Source organism: Microplitis mediator, chromosome 10, assembly GCF_029852145.1.
Source record: "Microplitis mediator isolate UGA2020A chromosome 10, iyMicMedi2.1, whole genome shotgun sequence".
NCBI lineage: Eukaryota > Metazoa > Arthropoda > Insecta > Hymenoptera > Braconidae > Microplitis > Microplitis mediator.
The window spans coordinates 6909609-6933007 of record NC_079978.1 but is presented as its reverse complement, the minus strand read 5'-3'; the positions used below and the strand labels follow the sequence as shown (position 1 = coordinate 6933007).

At 29.8% G+C, this 23399-nt stretch overlaps 1 protein-coding gene across 5 annotated transcripts in view; it reads left to right on the top strand.

Annotated features, from left to right (window-relative positions):
• LOC130676460 (nephrin-like) overlaps window positions 1–23399 on the top strand; it is a 239835-nt gene that overhangs the window by 61096 nt on the left and 155340 nt on the right. For 4 of the 5 annotated variants that reach the window (XM_057482681.1, XM_057482679.1, XM_057482678.1 and 1 more), the window contains exons 1-2: window positions 9810–10347; window positions 16362–16809. In XM_057482681.1, coding sequence (XP_057338664.1) covers window positions 16752–16809 — 58 coding nt within the window. In that variant the 5' untranslated portion in view covers window positions 9810–10347; window positions 16362–16751. Of the gene's footprint in view, window positions 1–9809; window positions 10348–16361; window positions 16810–23399 lie in introns of those variants that run through there. The other variant, XM_057482677.1, reaches the window with a different exon arrangement.

The window sequence follows — 23399 nt, the reverse complement described above, 5'->3', positions numbered from 1 at the left end:
TTCTTAACGCAAAATTAACATGACATACATTTACACGTTTGGCGGTGTAAAAATTTTAAATTCACACTGCCTAAATTTAACGGCAAATTTGGTGTAATTTTTACACAAAAATTTTTACACCGAGACAATTACACTACACCGGGTCCAAAAAATTTTTTACAGTGTACACCGTAAAAAGAGCAGTGTTAAAAATGAATTTAATTAAACACCGCGCTGTGTTAAAATGAAATAACACCGCCGTAGGTGGTGTAATTTGGCGGTGTTAAAATACTGGAGTTCAATCGGTGTAAAAACAAAAATTTTACGCATAGAAATTAGAAAAAAAAATGTATATGTGTTACATATAAAAAAATTTAATGTAAGTAAAAATATTCACAACGTAAAATATTTTCAACACCGAAAACTATTTTAAGACCGGTAAAGAATATTTACACCAGCGGTGGTGTTATTTTAACAGCGCTTTCGGTGTTGAAATTTAACACCGAAAATTTTAACACCTACACCATCTGGACTTACCCCGGTTTGTTTTACAGTGTACGTAATCTTATTGGTAAATACTGCAATAATTTAGAATAGAATTCAAATAACTTCATTCGAACATCTTTTGTTATAAATTATCCCCTTTATTTGATTGAATTTATTTAAATTTAGTTGAACTAATTATTCTTCTGTCAATCACGAAAATATGATTAAAAGTTCTAGTGAACTAAAACGAAATATAATTATATTTTGTCAATTATCTGTATCCATTATTCGTATTTTATTACTTTATTACAAACATATTGTCTTTAAAACGATAATCCTAAAAAATTAAATAACTTTCATTAAATAAATTATAAAATATGTATATACATCCGAAATGTAAATGGTATTTAGCTTTAACTCTCATTATCGTGTTCAACTTTTCACTCTACTTCACGGTGTAGGATTACCAAGTGTTCACCCACGGGACAAACTGTAGAAAATTCTCTTGCTACTTCTCGTAAATTTAATCTGGCTATTCGCGATGCTGAGACGGCTTTGTCGAAACGATGAGCAAGAGAAAGATCGTTTAATCCCACGAGGGATGATGTTAGACGAGTGCTCTTGTTTCCTCAAGTCATTAAGTAATGACTAATAATATATCTATAGTATTCAACAATATACATTCATCTATCTACATTTATATCTTTAAACATAGACATATATATATATATATATATATATATATATATATATATATATATATATATATATATATGAAAGTCTATTAAATAAACTTCATATCATTCGTATCTCGCGTGATTACCAGTAATTAATCGTGTCGCTTACTCATTCAAACTTATTTATCCATTAAATATTAACTGTTTGCATTTTAATAACTTTATTTATTCATTATTATTAATGTAAGCTACTCTTTCTTCAATGCCGAGTCTTTTGCTCGTTAGGCATCTTGAGGCCCGTAGCCTCTGACGTTAGGAGCCACCCCTACTAAATAAGGGTCGAGAAAGATTTTGAAATGGATGGAGAAGAGGCATTTCGTTGGGACTTTCCGAGAGGACCCAATCTTCTCCTTATTATATCAATTATTATTAACCGTCCAAATCATAGGATTCAGTTAAAAATTTCGTGTTAAATTCAACACAAATCGTGTGTTGCAAACGGTCTACACAAATTTTTATGTTAATTCAATACATTGCATTTTGATCTTTAACACAACCTGTATGTTAAATAATTGAACACATAAAATCTGTTATTTTGACAGAAAATTTGTGTAAATTTAACAGACTTTTACAAACTCAAGTATACCTGATCTAACCTTAGTACAACTCATGTCAATTTAGCAGAAAAATTAGTTCGATTTCCTGTGACTTTTCTAAAAAACGGAGCTATGAATTATCCTCCCGTAGAATGGGAATAAAAAAATCATTGAACCTGATCATATATGAAAGTTATCTATGATTATATTTAATTGTGAATCAATTATAGCCCACTCTATAAACATGAATTAGTGAAAATAAGTGAATATTTACTAATTCAAAGTGCAAACCTAACAACTAATTTCAAAAAGTGGTTCGGTTGGCACTCAGAATTAGTGAATATTCACTTATTTCACTTATTCATGTTTAGAGAGCAAGTTTTATGCAGACAATGCTTCTGCAATGCATTACTTGGTTATAGTAAATGAAGAAACGCGCGGGTGTTTAGCTAATCAACACAAATTTTGTGTCTATTTTCGAATAACACAATTACAGATTTTCTAATCACTTAACATAAAAAATCTGTTAAAGTAAAATATCGCAAACAGTTTGTGTTGAATTAACAGATTTCTGTGTTGAAAATCAGCACGAAAAATTTTAACCAAATAATTTTCTAACACAGATACACGAATTTTTTAACTATGTAGTTGTCTGGTTCAGTTATGTTCAATTGTTGAATACATATTTGGTTGTATCTCCTAGCAAGTGAAAATTATTCAAGTGCCCTTCTTACATTAATTAATTTTATTTCAATTATTGGTTTACCCCTTCTTCTGTTTATTATTTTAAATTTTTACCTCGCACAAAATAGGTAAACAGAAGAGCGTACAAGTAAGATATCTAAAATGATAGTGCTTAAAGATGGCGCGTGGAAGGTTTTAGGGAAGTTTGTTTGACCTCTTGGACCTATGCCAAATATAAATTGGCTATTGACCAAACTAATGGTAGTGTGTTACTACTCTAGTGCGTCGTACTGTGCTGAAATGCCTCAGCCTTGTTACACGTCGTATATTCGATTATCTACTGGTTTATTACACAGACGTGGTCAGAGAGACCTCATTCTAGTCATTCTACACCCCAATGTATGTTTACTGTTTAACGTATGTATATACTGTAATATAAATATGTATATAAACATGCAACCAACAAATTATTCATTTCCGTGAGAAAAAACAATCTAATGGTGATTACATCTGATTAAAAGTTTTATGGAAAAAGTTTAAAATTTTTTAATTAAATAAATGGTTGATGTTTGTTAAAATTTTTTAATGAATAATTTATAATGGGTGTTGAGTTTTTTAGGTTTTATTCAAGTGTTGAATGTTAAAAATAGTTAACCTCAATCAATCGTTCGGTTGGAGAATTTTCGGTCGGCTGTCAGATTCGTACAGTCGGATGTAATTTGACGCACGTGATTCGTAAAAGATCCTAGTTAGCAGGCGTTATATAGGTGGGTAAATTATATGACAGTGGAGTGAAAATTGAAGGACTGCTTGGGGGCATTGTGGCACATGGCAATTGAAATTAATTGGAAGTGTAATAGTAGGGAAAGATGAATAAAAAAAAAATCGAGTAGACTTTTGGAGTATAGGTGTGAGTTTAAGATGATGATGATGATGATGATGATGATGATACTAGGGATTTCTGGTACATAAAATAAAATGCTAAAATTGTCTATGCATGAATCAATTGATGGTAAAGTATTTCAATCATAGCTTTATTGCGTCAAAGAACTCTTAAAGATAAGTGAAGTGAAGGAAAGCATGTTACTGAATTGTATAAAAGAGCAATAACAGAAGTAGTAGCATTAAAGAGTCGCAATGACGACAATGAAAAAGTGAAAAGACCAGAGTTTTAGCAACGAAGAAAAATATAGCCGTCGTTGAAAAGAAATTCCTTAGGCGTCAAGTACCCTAGGTGCTTTTTCTTTGTATACTCGAAGGATTATCCACTAATGAAATAATTAAAATTACAAAGCTTCCCCGTGACATCCGGCTTAAATATCGCGGTAGAGAATTTTTTTTATGACTTTTTTTCGGGTGTACGAAGAGTTGCATTGAAATTTTCTGCATCGGTAATTGTATGCGTCGTTGCCGGAAGGAATTACGTTCTCGTTGTTTCCAATACCTACCAGCAAAGTAATTAAGTTCGATATACTTTCTGAAGTTGTTGCGGTTTATTTTGTTTTAGTTTTAAGCCAAAATTTATGTCCATGGTTGAGAATAGTATAGAAATAAATAACTTTATTAAATTGAATTAATTTATGATAATAAGGGCCTTTTTGAATTATTAAAATATGGATTTTTCATTTGCTATTTCATTTTATTTCCTTTTTTTTTCTCTTTCACCGTCTGGTTATTTTTTGCCCTCCATTATCAGAAATGACGACGAAGGGTCGTGACAAAGAGAAACACCTCAGGGGATCTGGGGACACACTATGTCTAGGGTACATTACAGTGTATCGAGAATCCCTTGGCTCTTTTTCTCGGCTACAAGAACCATCAGTATCCTATGCTATACTATACATATATTTATACATATATATATACTGAAAGTACGTGCGTCGCGTGATCCAAACGTGTTAAAATATCGGTTACTTCGTGTTTCAGATGGTAACTCGGTTATTATTTGGCAAAAAAGATGCGACCAAAAGCGAGTGTAAGAGCAACATAATGTTGAGTTGAAACGTTTGATATCGAAAGCACACATTTTACATCGTTAAAATTTTACGAGCTTGGGCTTTGTAATCATACGATCCTTTTTTTCCTTTCGTTTGTATTTCTCTTTGCCCTTTTTTTTTAAGTTATTTATTTATTTATTTTCTCTCAGTTAATATTTACTTTTAAGTCTTAACTTAAACATTTGTTAGCACACACACACACATACACTTACACAGCTAAATTGCCTGTGGCGTAACTTTTATTGTAACGCGCGCGCTACGCCAACTATTTGGCTAAACAGCCATCGGCATTTTTGACCGGTCACGCCTACTGTTTGCTTCGCAGGAATTTGTTTTCTCACGTGTAAGAGTCACTATCATTATAGCATCATCGCGCGACGTCGGTCTAGTTTACAAAGGTGATCATCTTAAAAATAAAAATATTAAAAAATAAATTGATCCCGAGAGCTATAGGATAGCCAGCGTCTTTTGATGGGGATAACGATGCCGATCACCTGGTACGTGCTCGCTATAAGGAGATTCTAAATTTATATATACAGGATATAAAATATAAAATATCGGATGTATTGAAACCGCACTAAGCTAAAAAGACTTATGTACAAAAAGTATAAATTTGTTTTTGTGTGTTGGTGGGATGAAGCCTGACACTTTACTAAAAACTCTTTTGTCTCTTATTCAATATTCTTTATAATAAAATATCATTTTCTTTCACCTTTGTACTTCCTTTCAAGCCACTCATCCTAGTCGTACTCTATACATACCCGTATCTACCGGATAATAGAGTGCTACCAAGACTCGATTCATCGAGATTCTAACGTCGATTTATTCTCTTATCTCTTTGCTCGTCTTTCCCTCTCTGTCACTAAACTTGTTCGATTACCGCGTCTTTGATTTTCAGGTACACTTATCATTATTTCAAACTTACGGAATAAGATTTTTAATGAACTTGTACCCGATTTATTATCATACAGGAGAGGGCTGGGTAAAATAGGCACACTAGAAAAACGCAATGTTGTTACCACATTTATTATTTGCGATTTATAATGATATTTAAAAAATCATAAAAAAATAAAACGTTTTTTTTTTTTTAAATACGTCATAAGTACTTGAAATTACTTAAAATTAATTATAAAAGTAATAAAGTAGAGCATTCAATTGACGAAAAAAAACATTCTTTTGCACTCTATTTCACTCGTAACAGACCATTTTGTCAGATAATTTAAATTTAATTGCTACGTCTCTTCAAATACATGTAATTTTTATTTTCGTAATTTCAATTAATATCTTTACTTCATAGCACTTGATTTTATAATTTTATTGGATTGTTATTTATTTCTTAAAGTACACAAGTGATTTGTTAATACAGACTATTTCTATTAGCAACCTGATGCGGTTGTTATTAAAGGGAAAAAAAGAAATAGAAATAACGTTTTCTGCGTACAAAATTACGTTGCCCAGAAAAAATATTACTAATACTACTGCAGTATTACTACTAGTAGTATTAGTAGTAGTAGTAGTAGAAGTATATATATATATATATATTTATCAAAGTTTTGGTTGGCTCATGCGCCTCGTCGTCGGTTACATTCCCTAGTGAGTCTAAAAAATTAATGTTACCATTAATAATTTCTGAACTTCGTTTAGTTTTTTATAACCGAATACAGGGATAATATACATATACATATATTTTTTTTCAACCCATAAAAGTTACGATTCCCCACGGATACAACGTATTTAAATAATTGATGCACCCCCGTAGACATTTTCATTATTCTATAATATACATATTATATATAATATCAACTATATATATATTATTTAATAAGTTTACGTTTCAATTGTGAATATAATATACCATACAATTTGCAAAAAGGTTCATTGAATGGGAATAAACGTTGATTTTGTATGCATATGATGAATTGGTATGAAAATATTTTCAATACCAAATAAATTGATGGAAAAAAAAAAATAATAAGAATAAAATATTTGAATGAAAAAGTATAAAATCTCGTGTACTTAGTTCTGAATTTACTTTTAAAACTTTTGGTTTATATTTCACGAGTCTATGTTGCAGTACGAACAAGTTTTCGTCGCGTATTTTCCAACCGATTGGTCCGCAACCGCGAGCGGCTGCCTTACTGTCAACTTGATCGATCATCTTGCCGCAGAATCGTGAATTTATTATTACAGACAAGGTCTAGTCTGTCCATAATAGCGCAATCATGTCATCTCGAGTTACATATAATAAATTGCTATTGTTATTTATTATGATTATCAATAGAAGCTAACGTACAAACCTATAGATTTTTTTATATTAAAATATCTGCTTTGTGACATTAAACTGGGTCATTTATTTTTTATTTACAACCGCTTGTGTACTGAATCCAAATAAAATGGGTGAGTAACAGTAGAGTGCTGTTCAATAAATTAAATTAAAAATGTAATCAATAATTTCTATTAATTTTTTATTATAGAATGTAATCAATTATATGTTCAACCAGAGTTCACTGTGTTTCGACTATTTTTACTTACCCAATTGTGCAATGAGAATTACTAAATACATTAAATTTTCATTACTTTATTTTATTATTTCAAATTATTAAATTTTTAATTCAAATTAATTTTAACTTTTTCCTATGAAATGTTTTATTTTAATATTTAATATAGTTATCAATACCATTAGTTTAATATTTATGACTAAATTTGAATTTTTATTAGACATTTATAATATTAGTTTTATATTTTTCAAAAATTTTATTCAAATAGCCTGATCGTTTAAATTATAAACTCTATTACATTGTAGACACAGCAATTTATTTTTGTACAGGTGATGAAAGACTTCAATTAATTCTACCAATATCTATATAAAAAATGAAATAAATTTTCGGAGTGTGTGGATAAAAAAAAATATATATATGACCCATAAATATTAAAAATAAAAAGAAATCGTGTATTTGTAATAAATTAATATATAGACAGCGCGGTTATAGTTAATCCCGGACGATTGAATCGTGCTCGCGCGGTTGCAGGGCGGAGACGGGAAACGGCAATGAATGAGTTAATCAAGTGGCATCAATTCGGGGTTCGGCTTGCCACAATGCGTTGTAAAAAATTTATACATGTATATATATACACATCATATATAGAGGCGCCACTCTTAAAATACGTCAGCCGCTAATTAACTCAATACAGACCGAACATCATCCTTAATGTATATATAATATGTCAAAATTATTCTCAGAAAGTAAAAAAACAAAATTTTTAATCTCTAAATTATACTAGATGGGTTGTGAAAGGGATAAAATATGTAAAAAAAAAAAAAAAATAATTTCAAATGAAAAACAAAATTGCGTAATGCGTGTTATAATAATTATGTTAATGCCACTTCTTGGGGTTTTTATCTTGATGAATTCGATAACTTTCAGTGACAACAGTGTCTTCTATTATATATATATAAATATCTACCTGACACGAAACAGCACGAGGTCCATCCAAGTGTTAAATTTCATTTGATCGATCGTTGGAATTCAATTTTCGACATTCGATGTAGCGTCCGGCGTTTGCGACTCGATGTCTCGAATCAGTGGCAATTCTTTTGCCAATTGTTCATTGATCTCCCAATTATTTTTTTATTATTTCTACTCCGTAACGCGTGGGATAAATACGATTATTTTTTATCGTGTTTATCGGACTTTAATCATTTTTAATTACTCAACAAATTTTTTTTTAATGTTCAATGTAAATTAATAATAACAAATTACTTACTAATATATGCAATCAATATTGACATTATTTGTATCAGGGTCATGTACCCTATTTTTTTCAATTTTTTCGAGTAAATAAATGGCCGTACATGACCTAGGTCCCGGATTTTAATTAATTTTTAATAATGAATACATAAAGTAATTTAATTAATGTAATTAATTCAAATTAAATGCCATTTGTTATCCGAAACTTGTTATCTTTTATATTTTACAACTGTCGTTGCTTATATTTTTAAATGATAAAAAAATTACATATTAATATTAAAAAAAATTACCAAATAAATTGAATTTAAAGTTGCACCTGGAGATTTATCGTATGCATATATAATATATGTATATAAAATTTGATACAAAAACCGGGTGTGCTACATCATATAGATTATACGTTATTGTCATTAGATACTCGATATATAACACATGCACGCTTTTGCTTTGGCAAACCCTTTAGCCAGCCGGCAACCAATGTCACCTCACCCTCACTCTCTCCCAGAGGTCCATGTTCAAAATATGTAATTACTAATTAGTTATGTCCCTACACTCTTTACCGCAATTTATCGAGCGTTGTCTAATTAATGACTTGGTGAATGCTACTGCTATCCAGTTGGACTAAAATTTAATTACCCATCATTATCACACTCCAAATTGTCGATTTATTCATTATCTCATGCGTAATTAAAAGTTTTCCGACCAATGACAATGACATTTATTGTGAATCAATTGTTCGATAAATCGTAACCCTGTTTAATTTACGCAGCCAAAAAAATCACGGTTAACTTTATTTACCCAACTTGTTTACAGTTTACGAGCTATTTCACAGCAATATACTATCGTGTATGATAATAATAATAATTTGAAAAAATAATCATAATAATAATAATGATAATAACAGCGAGACGCGTGTACTGAAGTAAAATCAGGAACGTATGACGATGCACTGAAGCGTGACCGTGGGGTGATACTCGTTAATGAAAAAATATACACGGCACGCTCCCTTACGTTTATACTTTTTTGTATAATATATATGCTTGATTCATCATCATATTTCCAGTAAATATTGTTTTCACGTCATCCCACCCACGCATTTGTTTGCATTTCAAACCCTTAGTCATGGTCTGTACTATTATACTACTATATACTATATATATGTACATATATATTACCAACAAAAAATTTATGAATTTCTATTATTTTCTATCTTGACTTCGAAATTATCAATTCGGATTTTCTAATCCTATCTTCTGACTTTTACTATATTTTTAATCATCATAATAAGAATTGTCATTAGATCTTAATTTTTTTTTACTGAAATTTTTTAGTAAATTTTTTACTTGTAAAAAAAAAATAAGTAATGACAGTGACATAACTAAAATTAAAGGGTATGTTAATCTTATCAATAAAATGTCAATTGAATCATTTTCGTCAGTCAGAAGTAAATTTGGATTCTTGTCAGTGTCTCGTCCATCGTCTATTCATGATCCCGACGTGCTGGAGAGGTCGTGATGCTTGTTGGTAGTACACCAGCGATCGAGGGTGGGGAGCGGCGGCAAGCGTCGCGACGCTGTTCGGGACCAACGGGAACTATGCGTCTGGGCGCTCATCGTCCGCCAGTATCGAACCCGCGATCGTAGCGAGCGTATGCACACCTCATACGCACCATTGTTTGCATATACATTTATATATATATATATATATACATTCATATAAATATATACGTACCATTCAAATATATACAAACGTACTTATGCATATATACAGATCCACATTCGCATATTTAACCCGCGTACGCTTCCAAAATTGCTCGTTTAAATTTGTGCTCGGATTATTAAATAGTAAAATAAAATAACAGTGACAATTGAATTTGTTTTTTTTTTTTTTTTAATTTTTATTAACTGATGATAATTATAATTTGGATAAAAAGTCATTACTTAACATAATTAAATTATAATTTAATTATGATTAATAAAGCTAATGCTCCAGTGGATATTAATAATGATAATAATAATAATAATAATAAATAACTGAAAGTGGGGTGGAGTGAAAAAAAATGAAAAAAAAAAATTCAAGTGTGAATAAAATTTTTATTATTTGATCTTGATACTGTACAGAATTGATTGGATAGCAGGATCTAAAGTCAACGCGACATCAAAGGACTTTTCAGAGTAGGGTACGTTTTAGGGTTTTTACTTTTTTCTGAAGTCAAGATGGAGTTTTAACTTTTTATTATTTGTTATTTTTTTTTAAATTATTTTTTTAAACTTTTTACTATTTGTACGCGACTAACGGAGCATACGTTAACTTTGTATTATTGCGATACAGTTTCTCGGTGCGACACATATGTGTATATGCAGTGCGCAGTGAGATTTTTCATCGCGATTTGTGCTGCACCCTCTATTCTTCGTCCGACGAATGGCCCAATTTTATACGTGACGTTGTTGCAACCACCTTATTTTTCTTCTTCTGCTTCTACATCATCTGGAGTAAAAATACTCTAGTACAACTGTTATGTGCTCACTTCAATATTCTTTTGTCAGTGAGACACTCTTTCAGTTTATCTAGGCAAAAAAAAATAAGATTTTTTATTTCAAATGACTCCGATGAAATAGTGAATTAAAAAAAAAATTTCCATTTGTTTTAAAGGAAATTTAGTGCTGATTAAGTTTTAAAAAATTGTAATTTATACAGACTTGAGCATAATATCGCTTGTTATATTTTTCATAAAAAATTTCATTTAATACATCAATTATTAACATTTTTTATTCCATGTAAAAAATAGTCGCAAACTTTTAATTTATTTCTCTTTATTCACAATGCAAAACTAATTTTTATTTATAAAGTTGAATACCAGACAAACTAATTAACATCAAGTTAAAAATATTTCAAAATGTAAATTGTAATTTAATTTTAACTTTTTTAAAAAACTCGCGAAATAAAGGCGTGGAAAAATAAATTGTATATTCTCAGTGATCATTAAAGGTTTAATCTTCTTCGCGGTACTCTATTTTAATTAGACCAAGGGTAGATATTTGTTTGCTCCTTTTTTTTTGTTTTATATTTATTTACATTATCATTATTGTTATTTTATTTTTTTTTGTTGCGGTCATCTATGTGGCAGTAACAACATGTTATTAAAAATAATTGCCCGGAGCCACTTTCTGTATATTAATAAAATAATCGATTCCAACGACTGGTTTATTCGCTACCTGTTGTATTTATTTAACATTTAGGTTTTTTTTTAATATCTTGCCATTTTTTGATACTTTGATCTATTTTATTATGAACGCGCAAGTATAAAAATAAAAGCTCTGCATTCTTTTCATAGTTATTTTAGATTTTTACTGATGTTAGCGTTTTTCAGTCAGCGAATCAAAGGGAGTTTTACAATAAAATTTTAAAAAAATTCATTGACTCTACTTCTAGTTGGATAAAACTATTCCAAACTATAATATATTCACGGCGGAATTTTGAATAACATTTTGATCGAGACATTCTCGTGAAATATCCTACAATTACTATACACGACAGATATAGGGGTTGGGGAAAGGGCGGCGACTTTCCGGGTCAAAAAAATAACTTGATTTTGGAGTAATTTTAAAAATTGAAAATAAAGAGAGTCAAGCAAAACAAAAGCGAGTGAAATATAAGTTCTTATTTTAAAATGAAAAATATATTTTACACAGAAAAAAAAAATTCTCGACTGAAGATAAATATTCTTGATTCAAGAAAATTTTTTTGGAAACCTAAATTATCTCAGATGAAGTAGAAATCTTCTCCGACCAAGACGAATTTTTTTTAACCAAGACAAATTTTCTTGGCTCGAGAAAATCTTGACTTGGTTCTTGACTCAAGATAACTTTTTTTTTTTTCTGTGTAAGATGTGAAAACATAATTGGTTTATGTACCTGAAAATCGAAACGTTTCTCGCGATACTGAAATAAAAAAACAAAATGATAATTGAAAAATCTACTGGATCTAGATTTCTGAAATGTTTCGCATAGGCGCTCGTATGTTAGCCGAAAATATCAGTCACCCCTAATTACCCATAAAGCAGTCAAATCACAAGTTTTTTTCATTTCGTTGCGCGAAAAACGTTCCGATCTTCAGGTACATTTTGGTTTTGACTTGATTTTGACTAAGTTGTCTTACTTTGTACTGATTTACGCCAAGTAAATCAAATTAAAGTCACGTTGTCTTGGATTTTAGTCAAATCTGAGTCTACGAAACTTTAATTTGACTTAAATTTTTAAGTTAAAAAAGCCATATTGAAGTCAAAAAAAGTAAGAGTAGCCATAATCAAGTTAATTAAGTCAAAAGCAAGACAAAAAAGTCAAAATCAAATTTTTTTTGACCCGGGTAAGCGGGAAAGTTACAAAAAATCCACTTTTTGTGATTTTGTATTTTCTGTCATTTTATTTTTGCTTATATTTGAATAAAAAAATAAAATTTTCAATCAAAATAAAAAAAAAAATAAAATTTAACATTTTTGGGCAAAACGGGGTACGCTGAATTGAAAATTATTTAGTAGGCATGCTGACTCACTTTTAATTATGGAGTAAAATTGATGAACAAATGAAAAAAAAAATAACAATAAATTACTAGTTTAAAATATTTAAAAAAAAAATACAAATTTTTTCAAAAAACTTTATGCAGTACTCCATTGTACCCGACATGTTTCCATAAAAGAATAATTTTTTCAATCACAATATAATTTTATTAAAATTCACAATTTATTGATTTAATCTCGTCAACAAAAGTTAATATAAAATTGAATAATTACATTTCGTAATTTTATTTATTGTCGTTTTATTCGTTCAAAATTCAGTTAATTAAATTATTTGTACTTTGATGATTATATTCAACATTCATACTATACTATAACATATTTATTAAAATAATTGAAAACAACATACATATTTTCAATTTTAATTTCGTTATTCGAAACATGCATTTTAATTAATTAATAACAAATTCACTATTGAATTTTATTTTATACATACAATTCATTTAATTAATAATATATTCAAAATTTTTATTGATAATTATTAAAAGTAAAGTGTCAAATGTTTATATATAAATTGAATTGTAAAATTGATCTGCTAAAAAAATAACCAAAAATTAATTTAACTAAAATATGAAAATCTTAATTTTAATCGGGTACGAACTTAAAGTTTACGAATGTCAAAGTTTAATTTGAAAATAATTTGACCGAGAGCTAGTTACAAAATTTCGATATAAAAATTTTAAATATATTCATATGTATATATATCATGCAAGTGGACGTTAATTATTTGAGTATATTTTTTTTTTGTTATTTAATCTGAAAGTTTAGGATCGCTCGAGAAAAGTCAACGAGTGTCGAGAATCCGGATGACATGCGGGCAAAAATCAGCTTTAAAAATAAAATCAGTAGACTAGAAATAAAGTTGAGGTGAAAATGTGCGCTAGTGTGTTACACTGAAAAAAATAATCGCTAGCTGCTAGCGATTTTTTTCTTTAGCAGCTAGCGATTTTTAATCGTTAGCTGCAAGCGATTATTTCGCTAGCGGCTAGCGATTTTTTCTTTAGCAGCTAGCGATTAAAAATCGCTTGCTGGAAGCGATTATTTCGCTAGCTGGAAGCGATTTTTTCTTTAGCAGCTAGCGATTAAAAATCGCTTGCTGGAAGCGATTTTTTCGCTAGCCGGAAGCGATTTTTTCGTTAGCAGGTAGCGATTAAAAATCGCTTGCTGGAAGCGATTTTTTCTTTGGCAGGGAGCGATTAAAAATACTGTTTTTATCATTGAAATAAATTTATAAATATACATATTCTTATATATTTATACATATATATAAATACATATATATATTTATATATTTTTATATATATTTATATATATATAAATATATATATATTTATACATATATATATATATAAATATATATATATGTATATATATATATATATATATATATATATATATATATATATATATATATATATATATATATATATAAATATATATATATATATACACATATATATACATAAATATATATAAATATAAATTTATATAAATGTATATAAATATATATATATTTATATATATGTATAAATATATATGAATATGTATATTTATAAATTTATTTCAATGATAAAAACAGTATTTTTAATCGCTCCCTGCCAAAGAAAAAATCGCTTCCAGCAAGCGATTTTTAATCGCTACCTGCTAACGAAAAAATCGCTTCCGGCTAGCGAAAAAATCGCTTCCAGCAAGCGATTTTTAATCGCTAGCTGCTAAAGAAAAAATCGCTTCCAGCTAGCGAAATAATCGCTTCCAGCAAGCGATTTTTAATCGCTAGCTGCTAAAGAAAAAATCGCTAGCCGCTAGCGAAATAATCGCTTGCAGCTAACGATTAAAAATCGCTAGCTGCTAAAGAAAAAAATCGCTAGCAGCTAGCGATTATTTTTTTCAGTGTACAATGGCGCAGGTGCAAAAGGTTGTGGGGTGCTTTTAGTGATCTTATATAATAATATATATCTATAAATTGCTTGTTAGTAGTTTTGACTTAATTGTAGGCGTCAATTACATGTTATATTTGACGACCAATCGTTTGTCTGTGTCTAGACACTCGAACAGAGAAATAGGGCTACTTGTAAACCACCGGGGCGTTCAGTGATGCCAAGAGCTTGAAGACTTGACTTACTCGAGTTCATCAATCATCAGGGATAAAAAATAAAAAAAAACCTCGATTCACCTTTTCAACAGTACGTGACTTAGGCCTTGTCTTCACCTCTAAGTGTTATTTTGACACCTCTGGGGTTACTGTGAAAGTGTGATATTTAATGCTATATTATATCGTAACGCCATGAAGCAGCGTTGATATTGCTGTTTATGCCTTATGAATAGATGCGTCTGTTTTACTCCAAACGTTTATTTTCTTATTAACTTCCTCTTTATTTTAATGGGTGCTCTATCATATTTAGATATTTTTAAAATTTATTCCCTCAGTCAGGAAGTGAAAAAAAAAACAACTATTTTATTTTATTTAAAGTATTTAACTTCCTTTTCAGTAAGGAAATATAAATAATAAATTTTCTAAATTATTTCGCAAGTCGGAAATGAGTTTACATTATAATTAAGCGCTTAAAGGATTTTTATTTAGTTAGCAAAGTATTTAATAACTAAATTCAAAAGAAACAATTTTAACTTATAAATATATTAAGCAGTAATGGTGAAATTAGAAACTCGTAAATTATTAAAAACATTTAAAAATTATTCTTACTTACGGGCAGTCACTGGGGAGTTGGGTTTGACTGGAGTTGAGTTGCCCTACTAATTTTTCTTATTCCAAGTTCCATTTCACAAGTAGTATCTCTTTCATTAGTTCGTGACTGAGTCCACTAGAACCTCTGCTAACATATATCACGATTATTATTCTTATTCTTATTCTTCTACTTGTACTTCTACTTCAACTTCTCTCTCTACTACTTCTACTTTTACTTCTTCTTGGTTTCATTTCTTTGAGTTAGCAGTGGAAATCGTTAAGAGTCTATTCACGCGAACTCTTGTCGAAATGGAGACCAAGTAGAAGACGAGTAGGATGTCATTTTCCCATGGGCACGCCCGCAAACTTTTCTTTACTCTCATAGTCGGAAATCTTTGCTGGACGCTGTGGGATTTAGTAGATATGTATACACGTCTTTATCACTATTTATATATATATATACATGGGAATGTAGTTTTATAAAATAAAAAAATAAAAAATGTTTGCATCATGGGATTTAAAAGTTTCCGCCAATTTATCAGTGGGTGTAAAAAATAAAACAAAAAAAAATATTATTCATTGGTATTTTAATTTAATTTTATTTTCATTTGTAGTTACAGTTTTTCTCATTGGTCTGAATCTCTTTTGAAGTTTTAAAATTTTTTTTAAGACCAAAGCAATTCTCAATGAAACCAGAAAATCTTTAGATAGAAAAGCTTTTGGGTTACACCGTAGTAAAAACTAAGAAATTTTGTATTCCTTTTTTTATTTTCATTCAACTCTCTCTCTCTCTTTCTCTCTTGCTCGCATTTTCTTTTATCTAGTCAGAGCAGCGGAAAAAGCGTGCTCAGAGACTCTTGAGACCAAGTTTTCCATTACTACAAACCAAGTTTTCTCAATCGAAATTCCAAGTACGTATTTTATTTTTATTTTTAAGGACACCGAGGGAGTAAGTCCAATATTCGAGTGCTTCACCAGAGTCTTCTCTACACATCAAAGACACACATTCTCCGCATTACCGTTGACGTTCAAGAGTTGTATCGATATTTCTGTGTGTGATGGGTACACATTTGGACACAAAGAACCATCCAAAGTGGCTAAGTGCTAAGCTTTAATGCTGAAAAAAAATATAAAATAAACGAAAATATATTTTAGCAACGCGTTTTCACATAAAGTATTAAAAGCGGTAAACGCATTTTTAAATCGCGAGTGAGTCAGTGAGTGAAGTACGCGGTGGGTGAGTGAAGGACACTCTGGAGTGCTGAAGGCCGGGCTAGGGAAAAGAGGAGAGTGTGTGGAAGAACGTTGGGAGCAGACAAGTGAAGAGATGAGGTACCATCCGGCCGTCATCTTCATTCTTCTGCTTGGCAGCGTACGTGCGCAAGGTCAGTCTCGAAAAATTATCACTATTTTTTTTTATTATTCTAGTCTATAGTTTAACTCATAAAAAATTTTTTTCATTCGTTGTGACAATAAAACTCGACATTATAATCCCAGATCATAAACTTTAATTAATTAAATAGTCATAAAAAAAATATTGCATTATTAATTAACTAAAAAATTAAAATTATATTTTATTATCATAAATATACTTTTGCATTAAATTAATTAATTTAATTATCAAAAATATTTAGCTTCAATAATTAACAATAAATTAAAAATAAAATAATTATTTTAATAAATTAAAGTGACTAAAACTCTACATTTATTATTTTACTCTACTGTAATTAAATTAATTAGTCACCTTCCATATAAAATATCAATAACACAGTTGATTAAAAAACTTAATGCAATAATTAAATTTTACAATGAAGAAAAAAATTTTTTACCAATTACTTGAGGCATTGCAATAGTACAATTGCTTGTTGTTTGTACGTGGAAATGAACCTTATACCATTGTGTCTGTATCTATATAAATAGTGTCTCGTTTGAGATAAATTAACCGGTCGCGCACCCACGCTAAATAGTACGCTCTACTGAGACATGCTACGGGACCGCATTACACCTTGCACTATTGACCCAAGACCACTCATTTGCACGTATCATTATTATATGAGATGGGCATAGCAAGGGAACTGTATATCGGCAGCAATGAGCGCCGAAGCATATCCAAGCTATTATGGGTTAGCCAGATGAGTCTTGACGGTATCTATATGTATATTTAAATAACACTATGTGTGTGTATGCGTATGCATAAGTTTGTTGATGCAATCTATAGGAAACCGTACCCACTCGGATTAGGGTTCATTGCACACAACAAATAAACTGACGGTATCATTTTCGTATTTCTCTTAATTATTAACACCTATAGTATATACATGTATATATATTATATATATATTGACTGTACAAGTGAATGTGTGAGTGTAGTCCAGAAACTGAATTTATATCGATTATTGGTATAATTAAATATTTTTAACGATAATTTCTAGTGTGGATGTTAAATTTATTCACTAGTGCAATCAAATTATGTGCAATTGGTTATTTCAATAAAGCGTAATTATTGATTTGGGTTAATATTAGAGAGCTAAGTGGAAATTTAGTATAATAGTATTTGTGAAATTAATTTTATCTGCTACAAATAAAAGGAGTTAATGAGGGAATTTTAGTATACAGTTAATCTATAATATTTAATTAATATTTTTTGTTGATATTGTTGAACTAAATAAATATACATAATATTGAAAAAAAAAAAATTTAATCAGATCGATCAATAGGAATAAGAAATAAAGTAATGGTGTAGAAATGGGGCTTTTGTTTAGGCAGAAGTGATGTTGTGGATTGGATGATAAAAAAATATTGTAAATTTTAATTCATAAGTGATTTTTATGAGTTTGAAAGCTGGAAACTCGGCAGACCATTGGGGTCTAAAAGTAACTTTCTAAGACGCTTAGAAACTGCGGCTGTTTTTTAGTCTAGAATTTCAAACTTATCAAACTTTCGGAACTTACTTGAAAATTTAGTTTTTGCAGTTATTTTGTTTCATCATTCGATCTTCTAAGTCAGTAAAGCAATAAAAAAAAATGTGATTTTATAGGCCAGAATAAGTGAAGCTCGTTTCTAGATCTTCACCGAACATCTTGTTTATTTATTCAATAGATTTCTTGTTGACTTATTGTTTCAATTACTTCCAAGTAGTTTTTTTAAAAATAGCTTTTCAAAACCTAAAAAAAGTTTATCATCGCGAAGTCTAGCTATTGGTTTTACAGCTGAATGGTTGATTAACGAGTGATTTAAATAATGTCCAAATAAGTTTGAATTAAAAAAAAAAATTTATTAAAGTTTGCACAGAATCACTTTGTTTTTACCCGAAGAAATATTAAACAAAGGGCATTGTATATTTAAAATTTTTCCATAACTGTTCGATCAACCTATTCCCCTTTTAAAAAGTATATTTTATTTTTCATTACGACTTTCTTTCCACCCGTAACGTTTCCAAGATCGGACCATTTTCAATGCAGCAACGCCGGAACACCTGACAACTTTTCGTTTCAGCATTGCAAATTGTTTGGCACAAGTTCCGCTCAGTGCCCATCAAATACGTTTCAATTTACTTCATTTTTTTCTTTACTCACTACACAAGTGCATCCCTTTCTTTATCCTGCACTTTATCATTTTTTTTATACTCATCTTCAATGTTTTTCAACTGTATTGGCTGTCCTTTGAGCCCGGTTTTCATTTTATTTTAAAATTTTTTATCTTTTCCTTTACGCTGGCTTTTTTTATTTCACAAAAAAACCATCAGAGAGAAAGAGAGAGAGAGAGAGAGAGAGCAATCCAATTTACATCAGCGTGACAACGTGTGCTTAAAAATTCTCCCAAGCTCTCAGCACATTCGCTACTGTCATGAAATATTTAATCTCTTCATAAGATAATTATCCAGCTTTCAAATACACACACTTGCTCATACATTCGTACAAATTAATATATATTTCTACATCGGCTCATAAATGTACGAGAAATAAGCTCGAGAGATAGTGGCATATTTTTTTTCTAATGCTCACTTCAAATGTCATATTCTCGGCAGAATTATGCAACAAATGAAAAATATAAAATTAAATTATTTAATGGCCGGTCGTAATAAGAGATTTAAACGATCGCCGTATATATAGATAGATATGGTGTGGAACATTTAATGTACATACGTAAGTACATATAAACGTAACGTCATCTAAAACGGAGCAAATAAGCTAAAGCATTTGGTAATTGTATATGCGATTATTGTACGCACTGTGGATTATGTGGTACACGGATTATCGCTTCGAGGGCAAATTAACGGAGAAATGTTTCGCCGTTAATATACTGTGCTAAATGATCTTAAGCCTGGTTAACTAAGATCGTAAGTCGAGTACTTATTTATTATCTCATCAATTCAATTGCTATCGTAAGCCCGGTAATTATTTTACTGAAGTTGCTTCTGAACTATCGGTTTAAACACTTATTTCTCAGTGTTAATTTATGATAATAATTAAATAGATTTACGATAATTAGTTGTAACACTGTAAAAAATCGGGAATAAATTCGGATTTTATTTGAATCCGGATTCACTCAGTCACTCGGAGTTTCGGAGTTTTTAAAAAAATCACTTGGCACAAGAAGTAAATAGAGAATTTGTCTGGTCAATAGAGTGATTTCGGAGTGGTCTAGATTTTATTTCAATCCGTATGTACTCTGATTCGGAGTTTTAGTATCAAAATAAACTCCCCTACGGAGTAAATTGTACTCCGAGGGAAGTAAGTAAATAAACAGTCATCCGCTCCGTATTTACTCCGGATTTAATCCGCATTCACTTCGCAAATTTATTACAGTGAAGTTGCTTAAAATGAACTATCAAAGTAATAAATTGCAATTTGAAATTAATTGAAAAAAAAATTGTCACAAAAATTTTCGAGTAACCCTTTTTATCTGCAATCCTCATTTCGTTTGATATTTTCCTACCAGATTTTTTTTTCGTAATCATTTTAAAATTTTATTAAACTACAAAATTTATCGATTTGATATCGTTTCTAAAAATTAATACAAAATTCAATAATTATTTTTTGTCAATTTACTAATTTAATAGGTTTAATATTATGAGAAATAAATAATGATCCTGAAGTTAGCAGACAATTAAAAATTTTGTGATTTTTTTTTTAACAAATCAATTATAAAAAAATACAAAATGAAAAATTGCACATTTAGAAAATTTTAAAAACTACAGGTGCAATTTTTTCAAATATTTTTTTTTTATAATTTATCGTTTAAAAAAAATGTAAAAATTATTTGATGTCGGCTAACTTCAGTCTCATAATAAATATATATTTTTATTAACAATATTAGATTGATTTTATTTATTTTTTTTTTATGAATGGAAAATAGTCATTTGAAAGTTTAACAATTTGTAATATTGAATTTACGTGATTGGTATTGAGAGGATAGGATTTGAATATCAAAGTACATAATTCAATTATTGTAATTTATTGAAAACACTTATTCCGAGCTGAAGGATAAAAGTTTAAGCTTTTTACTGTCCATTAAGTAAAACCAAACAAGAGACGTAAAATTTATATATATTATCAACATTCTTTTATTATATAATTTTTTCTTTCAAATTAATAAAGCAAAAAAAATTAGAGGGAAGTAAATAAAATAGCTGAATGAAAATTAACCCTTAATTTCTTTCGGAAAAAGGATCTAGTGGTTTACCCTACAAAGTTACAAAGTTTCACATCGGCTTAATCGTTTTATTTTATTAGCTATTTTTTTTTTAATTTTACAAGTCGACAAGTGGATTCAGCGTGTACTTTCGTGCTTGCATCGGATATTCCGACTAATTAAATTCCTCGTAGTCCAGAGCCTTGTTACGAGGTCAGATGATACAGAAGAGAGAGAGAACGAGAGTAAGAGTAGACTAGAGTAGAGGAGGAAACGCGTTAGTTGATTACTTGAACGATTCTCTTGGTGTTCTCTTGCTATGTACCAAGAGAGAGATTCGTGTCTGCACGTCTCGTTCGGTTGATAGAAGTACCTAAAGGTATAAAACTACGTACAATCTATATACAGTGTACGCAGACATACATTACATACAATGTATAAAATCGTTGCAGACAATGAAACTTTGTCTCATTCTTCTGATCAACGTAACGTTAATTTTCTCTTGGACAAAAGCAGACGTAAACTACTTTACGCTGTAAATTAACAAAGACCGTTTACGAGAATCCAGTAATCAATTTTGTAGTCCCATAAAAAGAATCAAATGTCTTTTTGATTTAATTTAATTTTTTTTCTTTCATTATTAATTTCTACCGATTCTTTACTTAGCAATACTGTAGGAAATCTATACCGTTATATATTTCATTCGAATATGAATTGAATGAATTCTTTATTTAATCTTTTAAAATTTTTTTTATCTTCATTTTCTTTCATTTTTTTTGTTTTAATTATCTCTATATCTCACCATTAGTATTAAAGTTTAATAAAAGAAGTTAAGGGCAAAAGTAAATCTAGAACTTACAAGGCACTTTGCGGTGACCCAGAAAGTAATCTTACGATCTTTGGCCGTGTAATGCTTTCGAAGGGATATCTGCAAGCCAATAGAACTACATGTAAAAAGGTATTAAATTTTTTTAATTTTTTTAATTCACTAGTTATTTTTTTATTATTTTAATAAATGTACGTTCTCCGGTTCGAGGATAATGCAGACCGCATTATGATGCCGGAAATCGCGTATTGCTTATTACTCGAAATGATCATCTCTGTTAATGAAATTTCACCAGCATTATATTTTTTCCTGCTACTGTTTTACATACTACTACTTTTTTTCCATTATATTGTACCGAAATTTTCTAGCTTCATACTCGAAAACTTATTCAATTTAATCTCTGAGTATTAATATTTTTATTAAATAATATCAAATATGAGAAATATAAAATCCACGTTTTGCCTTTTATCAACTTTTCATTTAATTAAAATATATGATGATAATTTTATTATATACAATCATTCATTCGCACGCAGTTATTTTGATTTCAATAATGACGTTGACATTTATCAATTCAATACCGGAAATATAAATAAGGATGTCAGCTGCAGAAACTGTCCTGTCAAATGCATTCAGATACATCTTCCGAACTGAAGTATACATATCTTAAAAAAGCTTACATTTGTACATTCAACTTTACACTTTTACCACCTGACAAACTTTAACTAATCTACATCTGACAGCTTATTTTGTGAGTAAAGAAAATATGCCTACCACTTTTCCCTGTAAATTATTATACAATGGTTACGTGGGTAAAGTATGAGCAAACAGGATAATTGATGCTAAATATAGAGGAAAAAATAAAGAATAAAGTGCTGATGAAAAGTAGGACGACGACACTCGAGAGTATATACATATATAAACATAAGCTCTAGGGCACTGTTCATGTTGTTGGTATATATATATATATATATATATATATATATACTCATACTTTACTCCACCTTCATCCTGGTCACCCAGCATTTGGCCGTCTTGAAGTAACGTCAGATTTAACCCGCTCGTCAACACGCGATCCCGTCGATTTTTTCTCTTCCATCGATCGACATAATTCTCTATATAATATTATGTAAAAAATATAACGAGGTCGCGCTTGTTTTATCATTAATACGTTTTCCGTCTTCTTTAAAAAAATATAGTGATCATAATAATAAAAAATCGGTCTATAGGCTGACCCTGCGGGCCAGCCCTGAAACTTCCCGTTATTTTCGAACTCCGTGAGCTCAAAAACATTGTCGAGCTCTTCGAGATCGAAAATACTTTTGTATGCCGTTGTTTTCGAAAAAAAACGTTTTTTACCATTCTTTCTCCAACGATATCTCTCAAATGAATTGACTGATTGAGACGGTTAAGGTGACAATCGACTTGTTTTATTGAATTCTAAAGCTGATCAGACTTTAGAATTGATTTATCTAGTCGTTTTGGAGATATTTCAAAAATACTAAAGAAAACATT